The 22,875-nt window shown below is 32.5% G+C and overlaps 3 protein-coding genes across 3 annotated transcripts; 2 read left to right on the top strand and 1 right to left on the bottom strand.

The window, feature by feature from the left end:
• Positions 1–2,215: 2,215 nt before the first annotated feature.
• Positions 2,216–3,931, bottom strand: LOC107176381 (glycosyltransferase family 92 protein At1g27200-like). The gene has a single exon (XM_015528797.2). The coding sequence runs from the start codon at positions 3,929–3,931 to the stop codon at positions 2,216–2,218; it is 1,716 nt and encodes a 571-aa protein (XP_015384283.2).
• A 5,725-nt stretch (positions 3,932–9,656) lies between these two features.
• On the top strand, positions 9,657–12,955 carry LOC102618785 (probable serine/threonine-protein kinase PBL21). The gene is made up of 6 exons (XM_006473736.4): positions 9,657–10,330; positions 10,585–10,739; positions 10,907–11,096; positions 11,483–11,874; positions 12,127–12,451; positions 12,735–12,955. Exons 1-5 carry the CDS (start codon positions 10,231–10,233, stop codon positions 12,415–12,417), a joined length of 1,128 nt encoding a protein of 375 aa, XP_006473799.1. The 5' UTR covers positions 9,657–10,230; the 3' UTR covers positions 12,418–12,451; positions 12,735–12,955.
• Positions 12,956–19,010: 6,055 nt separating this feature from the next.
• Positions 19,011–22,053, top strand: LOC102618506 (probable serine/threonine-protein kinase PIX13). Its single transcript, XM_006473735.4, has 5 exons — positions 19,011–19,745; positions 20,656–20,791; positions 20,878–21,017; positions 21,095–21,218; positions 21,340–22,053. Exons 1-5 carry the CDS (start codon positions 19,287–19,289, stop codon positions 21,804–21,806), a joined length of 1,326 nt encoding a protein of 441 aa, XP_006473798.2. The 5' UTR covers positions 19,011–19,286; the 3' UTR covers positions 21,807–22,053.
• The last annotated feature ends 822 nt before the right edge of the window (positions 22,054–22,875 follow it).

Genomic DNA, 22,875 nt, shown 5'->3' with positions numbered 1-22,875 from the left:
TAAGTTGAATTTTTATGTTATATATATATATAGTGCACGTGCTACTATAATAATTGTTAATCCCATTGCAAAGGTTTGCGATTGATTTGTTCAACTTCAGCAAATTATCATTATATTCTTTACTAATAAAACTTGTGTGTTATTAATTAGCTATTATTCTGTGCTTTTTTTTTCTCCTTTAATTGTTGAAGTTTGGTGTTTTATTTTGATAAATTTATTTTCGCCAATTTTTAATAGTTTATAATCTGAAAAATTGGTGTATTTTACAAATTATATATACAAATTAGACTTTTAAAATCTATGTCTTTTATATTAAAATCTAAGCATTTTTTTTTCAGAAAGTTTATATTTAGTATTTTCCAAGTTATTATAATACTAATTTTTCAAAGAAATTATTTTATTTAATCACCAAAAATTAAGATAGTCTAGTGCAATGCAATCCGGTACCAAACATAAAATAATTAAAAATTAAAACATTACAATGTAGGACCAAAAACTATATGGTATTAATATACATAATACAGTTCTATTATAATACATCTTCATCAAATAATGTAATATATTATAATACACCAGAATGTGCCAAACACATCCTAAGTATATTACTGGTGCAAACAAATAAGAAACTTTAATGCAAATAACAAACTACCACAAGAATTCCTAAATCTATAATTGTACCCCTTATGGTTGCTAGTCCCTAAAAGCTATATTATTAAGTTCCAGTTCCACCAAATGAGTTTGCAAAATGCTCCAACAAATTTTCTATTGCCTCAAGCTATTTTCTGGTTTCAGAAAATCCATCATTGAGAAAATTCATTGCAGATTTTGCTCTAAACACATTTTTGGGACGAAAAATTGGATACCTTTACACTATTTTTACGTAATACAACATTCAAGAGATCATTGATGATACATTTTGATGTCTATGATCCTGGCTTGATTATTTTGGCATATATTGCACCAAAAATACTGATTTGATCCAGAATTCCAGACTTCATTGACGTACATTTTTCTTCTTTAGGAAGTGAAAAAAATAAAATAAAATTTGAGTCTTGACATATTATCTCGACTCTAATACCAAATTTATCACCGATACATCCAAATGGTTGGTGATTCGCTCAGACTTTACGCAAATGACTTGCTCAGGCTAGTTCCGTGTTGTTCTTATTGCCAAGAGGAATCGCAACATCAGTAGAAGTTTTTTCAAGATGTATCTGTAGCTCTTTTGAAGATTCCAATTACTTAAGGAGGGTTGTAAAACTGCCATATAAGTAAAGAATAAATGGTAAGATAATCTCTAATTACTTTGAGACCTCGTGATCTTATGATAGACTGAATTTGTGCTTTATTGTTGCTTCTGTTACACAGAACCAGAAGGAACTATTGATCAAGTTATTCTCGTAAGTTGGCTTCAATGATATGAAGGCTTTGGCTAGTGCCTGTAGCATGACCGAACTGTAGTCTATATAAGGAGAAATTATAAAATACATCAGAAATTTCATGTCAATTATATAACAAATAAATAATGCAATGATATGTGTGCAAGTGATGATTATATTAAATTCAACCACGCATGTCATGCGTGTATTAATTGATTATAATACATGATAGATATTTTATAATTTATCATCATCAATTAATTGTAATATATTATAAGTATTCTACAATTTCTGCTATGTAAGGGCCTCATGCTCTTCATCTTCCGAGGCAAAAATATTATATTATATAAAACCAAGTAATACTAATCCGATCCAGCATTAAAATATACATTATGTTAATCACACCGTGCATGTCTCGGGATTCATGTCGCCTCTAATCTCATTGGTCGGCTTCTAATTGTGTCATTTTTGCATGGATCTATCACATTGCTAGCGTGATTAAAAGCCTTACATAATCAAAATGCATGAACAAAAAAAAATAATCAAACTAAGTTTGTAGACAAGAAAGCAAAACATTAGAAAAATCAAAAAAATATTCCTTTCTTTTCTATAGTCTACAAAGGAAAAAAATAATAATAAAGATGAAGAAACCCATCATATATTCCCCACCAAATTAATCTACGCACAGCTAACAATACATGAATGAACACAAAATTAATTATTCCTAGTTGTATGTGTATGTATAAATATACATATATGTATACGTATACGTATACGTATACATATATATGTCAGGTTCGATTAATAAAATTTAAAAAACAAAAAAATCATGATCATCATCTTTGCCACGCCATTTTGTAACCGCCGTTAGGTGTTAACTGACCAAACCATCTTTGAGTCAGCAACTTTAAGCGATCATCCGTAAAATTGCAAAACTCAAACTCCCAGCCTTGAGGCTTAATGGGCTCAAATCCTAATCCGGGTGTCCGGTCCTTGGAATTGGGATTGGTGGCATCTCTCCAGTCAGCAACATAAGCGGAAACCCTCCTTCGAAACTTAGTCTTGAACTCGGACCAGGCTTGGTACTTGTAATGATTCACCAATGCACTGCTCATGCTCAGTTCCCTCCATTGAAACGTGTTCTTCAACCGAAAATGGTGTACAACATTACCTAACGAATCATCAATGGCTTCTAATAATACCATAGACTTGTGCCTTTGTTGACTGACGTCCCATCTTTGACAATTATACCCCTGAGTCACTCCTTCAATTGGATGTGATTTTTGGCCCGACGGTCCAAAATCGAGGCACCTTATAGAAACCTGACCGATTGAATGTAGTTGCGGAATCAAAGCTTTTAACAGATGCTTTGACGGGCCTGAGTCGTGCCAGGATGGAGAGTATACAAATTCATCAACGTCTATGTACAACATCCATTTGCATGAATGCTTTGCATGGATTGCGTTGTGTGAGAAGCCAGCTTCTTGAGTCTTGGGCCAAATCCACAGCAGTGTTGTAACGTTATAGCCGTCTCCATTGAGCTCGTTAACAACATTTTGCAGATCGTCTTCGCTGCCGTTATCGTATAAAATGAACTTCTCTACGCCGATTTTGGTATGGTAAATCACCCACTCTTTCACAAACTTGGCCACGTTGTAAACCATTGTACATACGCAGATCTCCGACTTTGGCTCTTGAGCATGGCTCTGCCGGGGTCTATAGTACGCTACGGAAGGAAGGGTTCGGTTTTGGACTTGATGCATTATTTGCAGGGACATTTTGATCGGCTGGTCCGTGCCGGAAGTAAACGCCGTTAAGTCAGGGTGAGAACACCTGAAGACCTCTTGTGTGCAGCTTGTGACGGGAATCTTAACGGCGTCACCGAAAACGCACATGAAATCCTGAGGTTGAGGAGACCTGCTTCTGGAGCGGGCATTCACGCCTTTAACGAACAAAACGACGTCGTCCTCCGTCGAAATCGATTCGTACGCTAACTTTTTCATTCTCAATAGCTCACGCTCTTTGGCTGGATTTTCCTTCACCGGATACTTGGTCAATATCGGTTGCCAAAGCGGAGGACGTCGAGCTCCGTTGGGCATAGCGCATTTAAACGCCGTTCGCTCCGTAAACGGCAGCACTCCCGAGAATCTTGCCGGAGAAGTTTGACTGTTCCAAAAGAGACAGTAAAAGCCCTCAACGGAATCCAACGAAGTCTCCGGCGAGAGAAGCACAAGAACCTCCCAATCCGGCAGGAGAACGGAGACGGACTGGTATTTAGCTGAATCTTGGACGGAGGACACGTGTCGGCTCAGGCGAGTGACCTCCTGGAAATCATCTTTCATCACGTTGCTGATAAGATTCCTGGCGTGCGGTCGTTTCGCCGGAAGGAATCGGAGATCGGTGCCGGAGAGTGTACTGGAGAAATAAAATGAAAAGGCAATGAAAAGAAGGAGAGAGAAAAAGAGCTCGGTCCCGCGAGTTCTGCGACGCGACGTCGTTTCAGATAAAGATGAATCAGGAGGAGGGGGGAAAGTTCGTTGATAATACGCCATTGCTGCTTTGTTATTGGTTGTTTCTTGGGCTGTACGTACATATATTACGATGAGTTACGTTGATGAAGGTTTATGGTTTATACCGCTGAGAAGGCGGTACATGTATGCAAATCATCTGATTTGCATACAGACACTCATTGATGATTCTAAATTTATACATGCATCTTCCCTGACACTTTTTCAAGAAGAGAAAGCATTTCCTGCACGTAATGTGGACTTGAGTTTTAAGCTTAGATGCGAAGATTTTAATTAATGGGTAAGTTTAAAAAGTTACCATAGTTTGTGATAAGGTTTATTATTTAAAAGTTGCCAGGGCTTTAAAGAAGACGAATTTCTTTCAAGAGTTACCATAATTTAAAAGAGTTTGAAACCAATAAAACACCAAAGAGTGTGGGTGTTCCCAGCTACAGTTACTTTATTTCTCCTTTTTCTCTACTTAATTTGACTAAAACTGTATAAATTAATTTCTCTGATATTTATTTAGAAATTCCAGCTAGCTTCACCAATACATGTTTAATTCATAAAATTTTTAATATCGATCATGAATATTCTTTCACTAAATTTAATTTCTTGAAAGCATTATCACAAACTATCATTAATGTGCGCATAACACGACATCTATAGAGAGAATTAAAAAGGGTGGAAAGTTTGAAGTCCTACCTATATGTATATATCATAAGTTTATCATTTGTGACATGGAATCTATATATATATATATATAAATAAAGAGAGAGAGAAAGAGTTATGACTTGGTTCAATATACTGAACTTTATTAAAAATTTTGAGATGAATTAATAATATTGTGAACATATTTTTACAATTTTATAAACTATTTGATAATATTGTAAAAGTATACTAACACGGTTGTTAGCTCGTCCCAGATTATGAACTTGTATTCAAATATATATAAATTATCCATATTATACTCTTACGCTATATAATGTAATAATTTTTTTTGAATTTTAACAAAGTTTATAATCTTGGAATAAGTCGTATGTGTGTGTATATGTATATATAGCTAGAAAATTAATTATCAATGATTAATAGGAAAGCGCAGGCAGGGCCTAATTTACAGCTCATGCTTTGAGAAAATTTCTCGCTCCAAAGCTGTACGTACTTCAGTTGCACACAAAGTTCATTCTATATATATATATAGTTTGATGACTGAAAGTGGTTTATTTAATATTTATATATTTATACTTTAATTGGTTCTAAAGTTACCTCACCTATTACTTTATTAGATTTTAGACAATAACAATTCATAGAATTGTATATTCTTGCATGCATGTGTTAAAAGTTGTTTTAGACAATGAAGGAAGTCATCCAAATTCTATAACTTCATACGGTGCTCAATATACTTTTATTTTTATTTTTTTGGGCTAATTTTAATTTGTTTAAATAGTTTTCATTTCATAATAATTTCATTATGTTTATGCATACCATTGGCTGGAATCACTGAATCCATTATAATGGTTTTATTATTGTCGCCAGATAAGTGTCTAAAAATAAGTAACGTGTAAAATTAAGCACTACAAATGGTATTGAGAAGCCTAAAATAAAACTCCACGCGTGTTAACAATTATACCAATTAGGTGCCCAATTATAAAAATCATTTTTGTTCAAGAGAAAACATAGAAAGCATTCGAAGTGTTTCCCTGATTCTGCTAATTAGCTATATTTCAATTAATTAAATAGCGTAATTTGCAACCTATTCCTTAAAAAAATTGACATTTTACACTACGCATTCACTACTTCCAAACACTGGCACCGCGCGTCCAATACCATCTATTTCACCGTTATCCGTAACGTTCAACAGGATAAAATGGAAAAGTCGCTGGTAAAAAAAAAAAAAAATTAATAAGCCAATTTATTCTCTCTTTTTTTTAATTTTCTTTTCTCTTTTGGTTGGTTTCTTCTTCTTCTTCTTCTTCTTCTTCTAATTTTTCATGGTTGAAGTTGAGATCTTAACAAATTATGGCCAACTTATATTGATCACAATACATCTTTGTTTGGACAAATCATGTTCGTAAGTGAGAAAGAGAGAGAGAGAGAGAGAGAGCGACATGTTTATTAGATCCATTTTTAGTAAGTGATATGTTTAACATAAAATACATCTTTGTTTGGACAAATCATGTTCGTTGTCTTCTGTTTTGTCCACATTTTTTTTTCAATTAATCAGAAAATATGTTTGTCATTGGATCCTTAAATTTGGGCCTACTGAAAAAAACATGAAGCCCATTATCACGATGATAGGTTGGTCCATTTAATACTGAGAGAGTAAACCTCCTGGCACTCTTCAAAATTCTTCCTATAATTTGTTTTTAATTGAAATTACTTAAATAAATAAAGATAAATTTTAATCTATTTCTTATTTTAAATGAGAACTCAATTGAATAGTTAAATAAATTATTTTTTAACAAATTTTTTACACATCCATTACATAATTTACTTTTTAAATTATAGTCAAAAAATACTTCATTGAGAAAATCATAAGAGTTTAGAGCGATTGGCAGTAGAAATTTATGTAATAAAAACATAACTTAAGATTTTAAGATTCGCGTGTGTTTTATAAATATAAACAAAAAGGAACTACTATTTTTTTGAGTGAAAAATTGTGAGCAAATGGTTAATTTTGATATACGGGCTTGCTGGTCACAAACTAAACTAAAATATTTTGGGAATAAAATTCAAAGAAGATGCTATAAGGATTTTAAAAGGGGATTAAAAGCTCTGCTCTTTTGAGGATACAAACTAAGGCTCCGTTTGGCACAACTTATTAAATAGAGCTTATAGCAGTAGAGCTTATACCAATAGAGCTTTTGGACAAAAAGTCATTGGGTGTTTGGTTGTCAATTAAAAAAGTACTTTTGAACCATTAAACGGTTTGGTTGTGTAAAATTAAAAGTTCTTTTGTGTAATTAAATTACCAAAAAGGTTATGTATTCATAATTATTTAACATGTAACAAAATGCATCTAAGCTATCAATTAATAAGAAAAAATCAGTTCAATCATTTCTTTAATCTTCAAAATAAAAAATTTCATAATTGATATATTCTCCTAAACAAATAATACTATCCAAATTAAAATGATAATTAATAATATAATTGAAATATTAACGGAACATGAGAAGTGTCGTATTACTTGACATCCTTCTCACCAAAAACGTTGGCTATGACTATGATTACTCTCTCAAGTGTTGGTTATGTATTAGAGATTGCAAAATTAAAGTGCTAGTTATTTAAAAAAAACAAAAAGAGATAAAGTGAAGTGGCGGCAGCAATATGTTTATATGGCGGCAACAATTTTCGTTGGGTAGGTTTTATACAAAGGGTATTATGTAATTAATGAAATATGTTAAGGATATTTTTGATATTATATATTTTTTGGAAAAGCTCTCTAACCTCTACTCCCAAAATCTCAATTTTAGGTTTTTGCTAATAGAGGTAAATTAACTTATTTAAGCTAAAAAAACTCTACTAAAAAAATAACCAAACACCATAAAAAATTTTAAAAAGTACTTATAGGATTAAATAATCACTTATGACTCTTAAATAAGCCATACCAAATAAGCACTAAGCCCAAGACTAATCTAAATTGTGTGTTTCGACAAAATCTTTTGAAAATAAAAAATAAAAATTATTGGTGTTAATAATCAAATATCATCCGAGAAATTGCTCGAATTAATTCAATAATACCACAATCTAAATATTTAGACCTATGTTGGTCGACAAACTCGTCATGGGTGGCCAATATTTGAGAAATAATTCAAAGAAAGGGGACCATGGTCCATGGGGAGCTTGGAATTAGATGTTGAATTTGAATACGCATGCATGTAGTGCACAAAAGCCGTATACTTACTCCTCTTGCCCCAAACGAAAAACACAATTAATTGTGGAGGAATTGGTCCCGTCATTACTAGAGTTTCTCCGCTCGTTCGGTTATTTGTCAAGATTCTGACAAGCCTCGTGGCCATGGGCCATTCTTTCAAGTTTCAATGAAGGCTCTCTAGCAGCATTTAATTTTAGCACTAGCCCACTCCATTCTAAACCCAACTCACCAATTATCGCTTTTGTCTAGTTTCATAATTACTTGTCAAGCATACAATAGTGGGGGGTCCCAATTTATATATACATTCATATATTCAATTGTATATTGGGATTCTATATCATTGGATTATATATTATATAATTTTTTAATTAGTTTTAAAATTCATCATATAATAAAATAGTAATTTTATATATAATTAAGACACGCGGTAAGATTTAAATATTAAGACTCCTAGTATTATTGGTTGGATTTATCAATATCTCATTTTGTTGGTAGAAGCTATAAGATGTAATGAAACTTAAGTGAATTTGAGAGGGTTAAATATAAAATTTACATAGAATTAAGTTAAATTTCAGTTTAAAGCTATGTGGTTTTTAAAAATTTTGTTTCAGTTTAATGAAATAGATAGTTTTGTCCTTAACGTAGGATAGTTTTGTCTTTCAGTCAAATTTCTATTTTTCTCAGGCCGAAGCATTATTTCATTGATTTTAATGTAAATTTCAAACGAGTTGTTTTCTTAATCTTTTTTTTTTTTCCTCAAATCAGACATTTCTTTTCAACTATTGTGTCGTTTTTCATGAGCTACAGCTTGCATCTATGGAAAAAAAAAAAAGTCAAATAAATATCATGAGATTTCAAATTCACACTTCAATTTTGTATATATATATATACATTGGAGTTCGTCATTTTTCTTTGTCAGAGAAAAAAATCTGTAGAAGTCAAGAGATGTCCATTAAAAATTACAGTGCATTACAGGCTTTTGACCAAAAATAGAGGATGCAGTGGGCCCCGCAGTTTGACAAACGGATCAGGCCGCCAATCAAAATTGATCGAAGCCTCACCTAAAATCATCATATGCGGTCGGTGATATTAACCAAGAACACGCGGTGTCAGAGCAGCAGAAACGAGTAAACACGAGGGGCAGAATAGTCATCACAGTTGTCCAACTCCAATCCCAGCAGACCGAAACGTTTAAATGCGGAAACAGAGAAGTGATGAGAAGGATGGAAAGCGACACGCAATAAAACAATCATGCCCAAACGTCAATGCTGCCATAAAGATTACAATAAAAAAGAAAAAAAATTAATTTGGATTAAAATTATTCCTCTTATCTTTACATTTTCCCATATGAAGTGAAGACACAGTTGGCTTATTTATTTAATCAGTGAATCTGATTAAATAAATAAAATAACCAACACATCAACGGATAGTTTGGTTATTTTAATTACGGCATTATACTTTTAAAGTTGTTAGTTTTAAAAATTCCAATAAAATTCATTGTTAAACTTCATTCATTATAAATTCAGTATGTACTAAGCATATATCAAGAGCTATATTTTAATTTATATAGGTATGTATTAATTGTGAAAAATTAATTTTAAAAATAGCTTCTTCCTCCCCCTTAATTCTCAAAATTTGTAAACAACTAAAATGAACATTATCGTAGAGAAAATTACTTTTACCTCTCCATTGGCAGTCCCAAATTGGACCTTAATGTAATGATAAAGAGTATTTGAGTCATCATAAAATATTTATTTAGAGAGACTATTTGATATAAATGAAAATGATGAAAAGGTTATCTTTGTTTTGAGAAAACATAAAAATATGAGGGGCACTTATGGCAAAGCGGAAATTGAAAAAGCCCACTTCAGAAAAGCAACCATAAAAAAATGGGTAACTCATTCTTGCATCACAGAAGACAGAACACAACTCACTGTGGCGCGTAACTTGTCTCAACTCTCACACTAAATTAAGCCCCTTAATAAACCCCACGAATCCTCCAACAAAATCCCCACAAAGTACAATGCTTCTAAATAAAACTTTTTTGTGAGCTGTTTCACACTTTCCGTTGTGTTTTTCCTTGACCCACTTTTAGTTTTTTAAATTCTGTGATATATGAATAATTTTGTTACGTTTTGGGTGATTTTGTCCATGGGTAATGACATTCATAAATGGTATTATTTTTGTTGGGATTTTAATTTGGAAATATCTTTAATTGCAGCGTCTTTTGCTGAGTGGGATCTCAAAACATAAAAGGAATTTTGTAAATTGATAATCCCTGGGGTTCCATTTCTTGAATTTGTCTTTACCTGGCAGGAGAGACTCTTTCTCTCCTGAATGGATTAGGGTTCTTTAATTTTATACATAATGTTTATGTTTTAGGAAGTGTTTGGTTTGTGGGTATAGGAAGATTGCAATTGTTTTTTGTTTTTTATTTTGTGTGTGTGTGTGTGTGTGATATAATTGAGCAATGAGCTGCTTTTCTTGTTTAACTCGCCAAACAAAGGATACTAAAGTTGATATTGATGATGCCCCTCGATCCAAGTCCCGTTATTCCTCTGAATCCTCAGGTTCTTTTTTCTTTCTTATCCATTTTTTGTGCTCAAATTCTTTGAGAATTTTGCGACATTTTGCTTTATGATTGAATTTATCATTGGAGTCGAAAGGCCTGTTTCCACAGGTTATATAATTTTTTATTATTATTTAGTGTTAATTAGAATGTTGTGGCGGACAAGGTTGCTTCTGTTACGGTGAGTGACACTAGTGGCGATGTACCCTGCCAAAATATTTTTTCTAGTGTTGATTATGCTCGTTTTGGGTGCAGAGAATGGGAAGGGAAATGGTGGAAAGGAAAAAAGTGGAGCGCGTAGTTTCACTTTCCGTGAACTAGCAATCGCTACAAGAAATTTTAGAGAAGCGAATTTGATTGGTGAAGGAGGTTTCGGAAAAGTTTACAAGGGTCGTTTGGAATCAGGCCAGGCAAGTTGCATAAATTTTATAACATTTTGTGCATATTAAAGATGCTTTGTTTTCAAATTGCTTGAGAGTTTTTTCGTTAATGCGATAATTTTTGCAGAGGTAGAATGTTATGTTGTTATCTGTCCTGCAAATTTTATAATGTGGGTTTAGTTTGGTTATGTGATCAGCTTGTTGCAATCAAACAACTTAATCACGAGGGTCTTCAGGGTCATCAAGAGTTTATTGTGGAGGTTCTGATGTTGAGTCTGTTGCATCATGATAATCTTGTTACCTTAATTGGTTACTGCACTTCTGGAGATCAAAGACTCTTGGTTTATGAATATATGCCAATGGGTAGTTTGGAGGATCATCTTTATGGTAAATTTATTTATCCTTTAATTCTGTTGATTATCAACTTTCAATCCTTACTGTTTCCCATTGCTTGGGCGACCATTAGGTTCAATTGCCGAAGGTGCGAGTGGAAATTGATATTGCATGCCATATCCCTTTTCATAGGATATCTTTGGTCAGCACTTGATATTACGCATCAAGACTGCAATTGTTCCTGATTTGTTGTTATTGCTACGTGCTTTTCCTTAGGAGTTTATTTCATTTCAAACTGTTTTAGATCTATCTACTTCACTTGCTCACTGTTCAGGTTTAAGCTGAGCATCACTTACAATTCTTGCATTTTGATTGATTATTTGAAATAAATTTGTCACGAGCATTCTGCTAAATAATTTTAATTAACTACCTATATTCAGATCTTGAACCTGATCAAGAGCCATTGAGTTGGAACACTCGCATGAAAATTGCAGTCGGTGCTGCTCGGGGCCTCGAGTATCTACATTGTAAGGCCAATCCTCCTGTCATTTACCGGGATTTGAAGTCTGCAAATATTTTGCTGGATAATGACTTCAATCCAAAACTCTCTGATTTTGGGCTTGCCAAACTGGGACCTGTTGGTGATAATACACATGTTTCAACCAGAGTAATGGGAACATATGGTTACTGTGCTCCAGAGTATGCAATGAGTGGCAAATTGACTCTTAAGTCCGATATTTACAGCTTTGGTGTTGTGCTTTTGGAGTTAATCACAGGGAGGAAGGCAATGGATCTTAGTAAGGGGCAAGGAGAGCAGAACCTAGTGTCTTGGGTGAGTTAACTCTCTGCTTTTTCTATTCATAGTTCAGCTTTGAAGGGTGGGCTGCTCTCCTTGGTTTTGCTTGCTATGTGTTTGTTTTCGCTCCTAGCTTATCCTAGACATTCGCGCATCGAATTCTAAATGCATTTTTTTTTTGCATGTGTGTTTTGGGTGAGTAATTTGGGAACTTAATGGAAATCCTGTGTATCTGATAAATTAATTGATTCTGCTTGTTTCATTATATGATTTCCTATTTAATTGCAGTCTCGTCCATTTTTAAAAGACCAGAAGAAGTTTGTGCATTTGGTTGATCCACTATTGCACGGACGGTATCCTCGTCGCTGTTTGAACTATGCAGTAGCTGTTACTGCTATGTGCCTCAATGAGGAAGCAAATTTCCGCCCTCTGATTAATGACATTGTTGTAGCACTTGATTACTTGGTCTCTCAGAGAGACAGTCATCCAGTATCCCGAAATGCTGGTGCACGTGGTGTCCCCACATCAGCATCTGATGTTTCTCAAGGATCTAATTCAAGACGTAGTTCATCTGCTTAAAAGGCTGTTGGGAACAATCAATGAGCTGATCACTGTAAGTAATCAATCCGCTTTACTTTTGCAGCAATATTGCTTCTTAAATAAGAGGCTTGTTTGGTGGCATGTCTATTTCTTTAATACAACGAAATATGCTTCGTTGTCAATTAATCCTAGCTTTTACCAAGCGAATACAGACATGGGACTAATGGTTAAGGAAAGGGAAAAGAATAAAAGATCAGACATTATTCAAATATGACTTGGGAGACGCATGTCAAAGATTTTTCAAAACTTAGTCGAGTTCTGATCAACTCATGAACTACTCAAATTTCTGATTGCAGGTTGCTAAACCTTGGAAGAATCCAATCAAATACTCCCAAATTTCCTCTACCGATCAAAGTGGGTATATATAATATATTTATATGTAGATGTTTGTACATATTGGGGCATGGAGTAGAAGTAGCAGCATTGTTTCTTGTGAAAATATGGTGATGAGTTTCTTGCCAAATTATGGTAATGAGTAAGAAAGAGTCGTCTCAAACAGTTGTGCTTTCGACTGCAACGAACTGGGAGAAAATTATATCAAATTATTTTCAATGGAGATCGATTCACGGGGAATTGATTCTACCATACCCAAAAAAAAAAATCAATTTTATTTTTTACAGTAAAAATAAAAGACCAGTGAGAAAATTAGTGTAAGAGATAACGCCTCCGTCAACGCAATGCCATAGACGAATTTAAGGAATTTTTTTTTTTTTTTTGGGTTTTACGTTCACCAACCCCGGCAAACGAATGACGACATCTCTAATAATTTGACTGGATGATGGTGTACAACATTAGACATATAACACGTAAACTTTTTTCAGATCAAAATTGATGAGGCGTTAGATTTAAAAAGAAGGCAAAGCTTACCTTACAAATAATGTAACAAACAACCAATAAATATAGGTCATAGATTTTGGTATTTTTTAAATCTAATGGATAAAAATAATTTTAACCTAAAACGAAGTACAGGCGTAATTGTTATTTATAGAAAAATTCACTTCAAATCATATATTTACTTATTTTTTCAAATAAGTCCTCATTAATTTTTTATAATTAATGATTTTCTCATCCATCTCTTCTATAATTATGTTTTAAACTTTATAAAGTTTTTACTATATTTTTATAAAGATTTAAATTATTATTATTATTATTATTATTATTATTATTATTATTATTATTATTATATTCATAAAAATCACAAATTCTGAATAAATTTTTGTACCTACATTTATAATTTATTTTCTCTCTTGAGACATAGACTAGGTTTTTCTTCTAACAAACACATAGACACGCACACACACATTCAATCTATTTTTCATCCTAAATACATACTATCAGTGATGTCACATAGATTTTTTAATCTAAATCTAGTATCTTGAATTATAAGAGATATTATATGTGATATATATCTTATAAATCTAATGAATCATTAAAAAAATGTTACAGTGAATAAATTACCAAAACCTTTAACGAAAGATTTCAACCATTTGATCTGATCAATGATTCAAACATGTGGAGAAATAATCAATTAAATTAAATGTCACTGTATTTATTAAATAAATTAGAAAGCCCAAATTAATCTATAAATGATATAGAAAGGGTAAACAAAATATTAGAAATTAATAATTTCAATGAAGGAAATATAAAATAAATTAATAAGTTAAGAGATCAACTAAGTAAAGAATTTAATAAAATTAAACAATTCATAAAAGGCTTCAATATTGATTATCACGATATATTAAAATAAGAGACCATTAATATAATCAATAAATACTCAATAGATATAAGATTAAACAAGTTAGATATTCAATTAAATAAAATAGAAAAAAAGCCGAGTAATTTAGTACTAAATTTACTATAAATATAAATGGAAAACTTTAAAAAAAATTAAAAGACTAACGGTTCTATTACCTAGCTGCAGCTTGGGAGTGTAAAGTAAAACTATAAAATTTATTGACTTTTTCAATAATTATTATCTTTTCTAAGGGTTTAAATTTTTTAGCTGTAACATAGAACTAATGTAACGTAAGCTTTGGCTAAAAAGAAAACTCTCTGTAAAATATTTTTCAAATCATTGTGATCGTGGTGCGGCAACTGGCAGAATATTAACAAGTACAAAATTTGGTTATTCCGTTGGGCTTAATGCTCTTCCATTGATTTTATCTTCATAGAGATAAAATTGTCCGCAGCTTGTGCTTGTCATAAACTTTGGATTAGTTGAGCCATCCTTAAAATTATTGACAATAATAAAAATTAAGGTATAAATAGTCAAATACTAGAGCAGAGGTTTTGTGTCAGGTCATTCTGTTGCTAGAGCAGGAAGTTTTATGTCAGATCCTGGAGAGTGGAGTCATGTTCCACCTCTATGCTTATTAAATTATTTGTAATGTTTTTCTGTTTTTAATGAAATTCCATTTCAAAAAAAAAAAAATAGTCAAATACTAAAAAATGTTCACGTATACACCGTACGCGATTATTTATTTATTTTTTTTGGGGGGAGGGGGGGGGGGGGGTTAACTCTCAAAACTAAATTAAACCAAATCTGAACAAGAGAAAATTTTAATTACGTTGACTAAACCAATTTGATTCGGCTTAGTTTTCCATCATCTAATTATCCTGGCAACTAGGCTTGAATTTACCAACCACACCCTCTTGTCTTGTGTGCACACTTATTTTCTTTTTAATAATAAAAAAAAAAATACACAATAGAAAATGATAACATGTTCATATTGGTAGTAGTTAACAAAGCGAATAATGAATCTACAACTAGATACTCGAGGATACGATGTTAAATTAGCTTAAGATGTAATGTAATATTAATACTAGCCTGCCGACCATATTTAAGACTCCGACTAACATCTTCGAAGGTTATGATGAAACTTTTATATTGACTTAATCGACGTATGGGACCCTAATCTTTGACTTTTGTCGTACCTTTGTATCTTTTACTATCATTCTTCTTTTCTCTTTTGATCCCTACAGATTACGAGGATTTTGAGGATTCAATTCACTTGACATGTGTTCTATATAATCTATTTCTTACTGTGGCCTGTGGCACATTTGAATTAAATTATCATTTTTTGTTCAAACCTAGGCTAAGTTCAATGGCAATTTGTTTATTGCGAATTAATGGTGGGTTATTTTATTTTCTTTAATATGAGTCTACAGCTTTTGGGCCGGCGGCTCACCATCTTATTGAACAAAGTATCTGAGTCCGACTGTCATCAACATAAGATACCGTGGCAACTGTTTCATATTCAATTAATCAATTTCGAAATGCCATGGTCTCGGTTCATTTGTTGCAAATTAGATCATGTTTTGCTGTTAGGTGAAGACCCATGATTGGTATACAAATCAAATTAGTTTTGTAAAAGCTTCTATGGGTGTCGGTGACAGTAAATTTTTAAAAGAGTAGACGAATGTTTGTCGATTAGTTAAATTTAGAAGTCCTGGTCCTGAGATATTGTTCTTCTTTAATATGTGGCTGAAATCTTGAGTAGATATAGTCATGGATTTTGCTACATTCATTTTTTTTTTTTAATTTAACACACAGACTTCTTATCAACATGTCTCAATCGACACTTTTCCATGAATTGCCTTGCACTTCACTCTCAATTGGAATATTAGGCTGAGTGCTACTTGTTAGTGGGAACCATTCAACCCTCCAAAGCTTAAATGACTGGATAAAGAATTCGACATTAGTTTTAAAAGTAAGGTTTAACATCAATATATTCTCTGTTTATAACAATACTAGATCCCACAATAATAATAAAAATAATATATATATATGTAAAAGCCAAACACCAGTATTTAGATGTCGTGTTCGTGCTTTTCCGGTACTTTGAAATTAATGTTAATTAATTTATTAAATTATAAAATTTATTATTTAATTACATTGAAATATTTGATTTGTATAATTAAATGAGATTATTGCTTTAAACACGTACTTTTTCAATACTTTAAAATAATTGTTGTTAGTTATGTCATAAAAATAATCAGTTGTGAAGTGAATTAATTAAATGTTCAATAAAAATTATTTTTAAAGTTGATATGGGTTCTAAAAACAACCGTATGAGTTCAATAATTCTTATTATTAAACTATTGTGAGAATATTAATTACATAAATGAACATAATGTTTAATAAAATTTATTTACACATTTATAAATATAGATAATATTTTTTATTGTGTATATATAATAATTGATAATTAAAATAAATATATTAATTTTATTAAATTTTTAAAAATAATTGGCAGTAATAAAAAAATAATCTCTTTAAATTTTTTAAATTTATTTTCTAATTAATATGAACAATTTTAAATTTTTATAATATATGTGGATATATACAAAATTGTATTTAAGTATAAAACTGATTTTTAAAATCATATTTTGAAAAGGGGTCCGGCTATGGTGCCCTAAAATTTTTAATTCATAAGCTATCCTCATATGATGAATACATTTATGGGTTCAAATAGTCTTATCTTTTAATTTTAGTTTTCACCCATTAAAATTATTTCATCATGTACAAGAATAATTCTCGAGGATAGTAAAATCTAAAAAAAAATTATTTTATAATGGGTGTTTGGGAAGTGAGAAAGTCAAGGAAAATGGGGGGAAATGAGAGAGAGAGAGGAGAGAGAAAAAAGGGAACAAAAAAGAGTAACAATTAAGAATTAAAATAATGCTAGTGAGTATTGTCTCATGGCATATGCAAATACAATTGCGCCTAGAAATTATAGATTTAAATTCTTCATGTCTAGAAGCTGCTAAAAAGTTCAATGGTTGAAATAGAAAGTTTTGAGCAATTTTATTTGTAATCATGACAATAAAATTACCATTGATTGTACGCAATTTTTAACTTATAGTGATTAGAACCAAATGAGAAAATCATTTTTTGAACCAATCGTGAAGGTAATTAATCTTTTTTAACCTTAATTTTAATAAGGGTATGATCAAATTCTATATGATTAAGGTGGTCAATGATTAAATAAATAAAAAAAATCTAATAGATGAGGATGGACTAATCACATTTTAAAATATTGAGAGCAAAGTAATACATGTTAATTTATTATGTGTGCAGTCAAATTTATCATATGCTAAATAGTGATTATTAAATAATATATAGATCTATTATATATTAAATAATTTATATATATAAATACAAATTTTAAACAATTTGGAGTTATGTGTCAAAATGTTGAAACTTTATCATTTTTTAATGAGCAAACAAACAATAGGGATTGTAGAGTTAATAACCTATTAAATCCATATAAGTCATTGAACTACTTTTATATTAAACCTCATATGGTTTATAATAACTTATAAGAAAATGACAAAAAGTGGGAGTACGGTGTCACAAGGGCACTATAGCCGGACAAAAAAAAAAAACTACTTACATATTTTTTAAAGTTTGTGGTAAAATAAGGTAATTTTATAAAAAAAATAACTTTAAAATTTTTTTCTAAACACTTAAATTAAATATAAAATTACTTTTTAACTTCTAAAAATCAATCCAAATAGACCCCGAATCTTTCAAGAAAAAAGTCATGAGAACGCTTCTTCAGTGGTATGAAAGGGAAGACCGGGTTGCCTACATGAAAAATGAAAAGGGTATGCAATTTCCGAGCGTTGACTCTTTTAATTGATTGCTTTCTTTTCTCTTCATGTTAGTTTTCTTCACAACCAATTAATTATTGGGAAGTTTCTGAAATTGTTCATGTACCTGCGCTTAACCCCACCTCATGAAAATCATGGGGAGTCCCAAAAGTTTACAACGCTGACTCTTTCCATGCTGTTCACTTTATCAGCATAAATATATAGAAAGCTCGTGTGGACTGTGGACTAATAACATTATTGACCATTGGATACGATTTAAGACATACAATGTTCATTTGGCTGCTAATACTTGTTCTCCTTCTGCTTCTTTAATATTAACATTGCCAGTTTTAATTTAACTAACTGCAAAATTAACCCAACTGCTTTCTTGTTCCTCGATTAGTTTTAATTTGGGTTTCAACTTAATTAATTAACCCAACTGCTTCTGTGGAAGTTTATTGACAACTTTCTCATTCAAATTGTTCAAACAATTAAAAAATATGTAAAATTAAACAATCTGGTATTCGAAGATTACATTGGACCTCGACTAATCTAGATTCAAGTCAGATAGGACCACTAGAGCGGTAAAGCTCTCCCAACAAATATTTAACGCAGTTGCATTCTCAAGTCTCGAACCGAGAATTTTAATTAAGATAAAACAACCCCTTGCCGGTTAATTTATGCGGTTGTTAGTTAATATTATTTATTTATTTTATGACTGAGAGATACTTCAAAATTTTTCCAAAGGAAAGTATGGAACAAGCTGCGAGTGGGAGAAAGAAGAGGAATTAATCGATAAAAACAACACAAGAGAGATTAGCGATATATAAAGCAGGTGTGAATGCTAAAAGAAACAGTCCGACAACTCTCTGTACTATACTACAACTTAAATTGCCTTGTCTCTTGTTCTATCTTATATTATTTATATTTCTTTTTTTTTCTTATAAAAAATAAAAAATCTTGTCTGATCTTTCGCCTCGCCTTCGTAGTGCAAAAACAAAACATAGGAATTCTAATAGAATATGAAATAAAAAAGGTCGTCGTCTCCTTATTAACATAAAGGCATAGCGAAGAAGCCACCAGGTCAGTCGAGTTCATGTTCATGATCTATATATATCTATATATAGACCATGAAGAATTAAGAGAAAGAGAGAGAGAGAGAGAGAGAGAGAGAGAGAGAGAGAGAGAGAGAGAGAGAGAGAAGGTTAAATCATCATCAACATCGTCATATATCAATCAAATTAAAATAAAACATGGGTCTCTGCTATGGAACTCCAGTAGATGATGGCCCAAGCAAACCGCCCAGTCCAGGTAGCCGAACAGGTGCCAACTCACTAACTGGAAAAGAAAACAAAGCGGATGGATTAGAGATGGCGGGAGAGATCAATGACGTAAAGGATGAACATGAGAGGAAAGCTGATGATGCTGATGAAGGTCGACAATTAGGGGATGGTGATGGTGGTGATAAGAATATGCCATCGAGTGGAGAGATAGTGACGCCGAACTACTTGAAAATGTTTACGTTGCAAGATCTGAGGGCGGCCACCAAGAATTTTAGACCCGATACAATGCTGGGTGAGGGCGGTTTCGGACGAGTTTTCAAGGGCTGGGTTGATCACAAAACCCTTGCCCCCACCAAAGTTGGCGTTGGCAAGGCCGTCGCCGTCAAGAAATCTAACCCTGATAGCATCCAAGGCTTGCGAGAATGGCAAGTAAGTTCTTTCTTCCGTTCTTTTCACATTTTCCTGCTTTTATGATCTTTTCATCCTACCCACCCTCTGTGCATTAACGTCCGTCCGTAAAAAACATCATCACCAGATTCAGAATCAAATCCGGATCGTTGCTGTTTTTTCATTTCTAATACGTATACGTACGTACTTTCCGTACTATCAATTAATTTCTCTACAAATGTCCAGCTCTTTTCTATTCCACAATAACCAGCCGGCCGACTGTCATCTATGCAAATATTAATTCACTTTTCAGTTTCATTTGTGTATATTTTCACAACCATATTGTTACAATTTTTTCCCATATACTTATCTTGTTTTTTTATTACTCATATAAGATTTTCAATATAACGAAAAGCCGGAAGAAATTGTAATTAATTGCTATTCAGAAATCATTGTTAACTAATGATATTATGTGTGTGTGTGTGTGTGTGTGTGTGTATGTATTCTAGCCAATAATGGTACTAACCGTTAATTACGCAATGCAACCATGACGACGACACCTGTTTTTCATTTTTATTTTTATCAAGCTTAATTTGTACGGGTCTATGCTTCACAACGCACCAAGTCAATGTTTTTTGAAAATTCAAAAAAAAAAAAAGCAAAAATTTCCTAGTTGACTAAGCAAAAATTGAAGAATATTCTTTGAATTAGAATATTTTAATTTCTTTGAAAACTGAAAGAATTTTGTATTAATAAATTAACTTAGCTAACATCTAGCTAGCTAGCCAGCCAGCCAGCCAGCCTAGATCATGAAATTGAATCCTGTGCAATGACAAAATGGATGACGCAACACCATGTTTTTCAGTTAAGCGGGAGATCGATGCATTCATATTTTATATTGCTGGGAAAATTAGTTAAACAAATTTTAATTTGGGTGGGTTGGTGGGTGCAGGCCGAGGTGAAATTCCTGGGAAAATTTTCTCATCCAAATCTTGTCAAACTTATTGGATATTGCTGGGAAGATAGACAATTTCTTCTTGTCTATGAATACATGCAAAAGGGAAGCTTGGAAAATCACCTCTTCAGAAGTAAGTAACAAGAATTCATTAATAAAATTGCTTTGTGGTTGGCATGATCATTATCTGATATATATTATTATTATTATTCATTGCAGAGGGTTCTGCCGAGCCTCTCCCATGGAACACCCGCCTTAAAATAGCAATTGACGCCGCTAAGGGCCTAACTTTCTTGCACTCCTCCGAGAAGAGTGTCATATACAGAGACTTTAAGGCCTCTAACATTTTGTTGGACGGGGTAATAATTAATCCAGCACCTTACTTTAAAAACTTGTTGCTGCCTAATTACATTCTCACCAAATTTCATTTTTGCAGTCTTACAATGCCAAACTTTCGGATTTTGGGTTGGCGAAACTTGGACCTATTGATGGAAATTCACATGTAACAACGCGCATTATGGGCACTTACGGCTACGCAGCTCCTGAATATGTTGCGACCGGTAAAATCTCTTTGTTTTAGACATATTTTACATATTATAATAATAAATTATTTTTGATACGTCTTCTCTGCTTCATAATGAGTTGAAATATAAATATGCTTATTTTTATTAAAATTGACAGGTCATTTGTACGTAAAGAGTGACGTATACGGGTTTGGGGTTGTGCTACTGGAAATGCTGACGGGGTTACGTGCACTTGATACAAATCGGCCTTCTGGGGAGCACGTTTTGGTAGATTTTGCGAGGCCATCGCTTACTGACAAAAGAAGGCTCAAGAAAATAATGGATCCAAGGCTAGAGGAGCAATATCCAATAAAAGGTGCATTGCTAGCTGGTCAGATAATAATAAAATGCTTAGAAGCTGAGCCCAAAAATCGGCCGTCAATGGAGGAAGTTTTGGAAACTTTGCAAAACATTAGTGTCATCGAGATTGAACCCAAGAAGAAGGCTAAAGCTAGAGGCAATTATAATAATAACAGCAACGATAATCAACGTGGCCATCCTCATAATCGTCGGTCGCAGTCCCCGCTCCATTCCAAGCACGGTGATCACAACAATGGAACCAGAGCTCGGCGTTATCACTATTAGGTCAAATTTTCTGTTCAGAATCTTTATCATGACTCCGGTCTCCGGTGAAAAAAAGACATTAATGCGTGTACCTTCTTTTTTTTTTTTTATACGTGCATGGGAGATGCGACAGTTTTACCGCGTTACTTGTAACTTGCGATGCCAAGCCATGCCAAAATAGATAACTAACTGCACCCCCACCACTCATGCTGAGTTGAATTGACCCATTCTTTGACGGTATCAATATAATCATCAATGGGTGTGTGTATCTTGTTGTTTTTCAGTTTGGGGCTCAATCTCATTGTTGATCCAAATCCCAAGAAAGCCCAATAAGTAGCCCAAGATGTGACCATTTGAGGACCTCTATATTGGCAAGGAATGGGGTATTTATACCTATTAATTTCCTCTCCACACTTTCCTTCCAATTAAAAAATTTGTTATCTAAATAATTTCTAAAAAAAATTACTTAATTAACAATCTCTTCTCTTTTTTATCTCAATTAAAAAAATTCTCAACAATTCTTTCAGATATATTATTATAACTACAATCAATTGATATCACAAATTAAGAGGACCAGAACCCACTATTTAAAATTGGACATCAATAAAAATTTATCAATCATGAAAGTTAATAAATATTAAGAAAACTAATTTTTACCAAACACAAAAGCTAATGAATACCAAGAAAAAAAATCTAATAAATAAAAAGTATGAAATAGAGATCATGATCTACTAATAAATGGGAAAAAAAGAGTAAAATTGAGTATTTAATTTATAAAACGTGAGAGTAGAGAGCGAATATTCAATTGTCATGTAGAGAGAGAAAGAGATTACGAATATGCAATTGTAATGTAGGGAGAGAAAAAGATTAGTGAAGGGTAATTTTGAGATCTTTAAAATTTAAAATTTTAATAATGAATTTATTTTTAAAAATAAGTGTAGAAAAGAATTTGTTAGGCTTAAATAGCCCCATCCTATTTGTAATTATCGAATTAATAATGGGCAGTGAATTGTGATATTCTCCAATCTCCCCCAACTTCTTTATGTAACACAGCCACGACACCCCCCCCAAAACAATTAGATATTTCAAA

Source organism: Citrus sinensis, chromosome 5 (assembly GCF_022201045.2).
Source record: "Citrus sinensis cultivar Valencia sweet orange chromosome 5, DVS_A1.0, whole genome shotgun sequence".
In the NCBI taxonomy this organism is placed as follows: Eukaryota; Viridiplantae; Streptophyta; class Magnoliopsida; order Sapindales; family Rutaceae; genus Citrus; species Citrus sinensis.
This window is presented reverse-complemented; position numbering and strand designations above follow the sequence as displayed.

Excerpts from the sequence above, each read along its gene's own strand:
- LOC107176381 (XM_015528797.2), bottom strand. The coding sequence starts at position 3,931 with ATGGCGTATTATCAACGAACTTTCCCCCCTCCTCCTGATTCATCTTTA.
- LOC102618785 (XM_006473736.4), top strand. The coding sequence starts at position 10,231 with ATGAGCTGCTTTTCTTGTTTAACTCGCCAAACAAAGGATACTAAAGTT. Across the intron at positions 10,331-10,584 it reads TTATTCCTCTGAATCCTCAG|AGAATGGGAAGGGAAATGGT; the intron begins GTTCTTTTTTCT and ends TTTTGGGTGCAG. Across the intron at positions 10,740-10,906 it reads GTCGTTTGGAATCAGGCCAG|CTTGTTGCAATCAAACAACT; the intron begins GCAAGTTGCATA and ends TTATGTGATCAG.
- LOC102618506 (XM_006473735.4), top strand. The coding sequence starts at position 19,287 with ATGGGTCTCTGCTATGGAACTCCAGTAGATGATGGCCCAAGCAAACCG. Across the intron at positions 20,792-20,877 it reads GGAAAATCACCTCTTCAGAA|AGGGTTCTGCCGAGCCTCTC; the intron begins GTAAGTAACAAG and ends TATTCATTGCAG. Across the intron at positions 21,018-21,094 it reads CTAACATTTTGTTGGACGGG|TCTTACAATGCCAAACTTTC; the intron begins GTAATAATTAAT and ends TCATTTTTGCAG.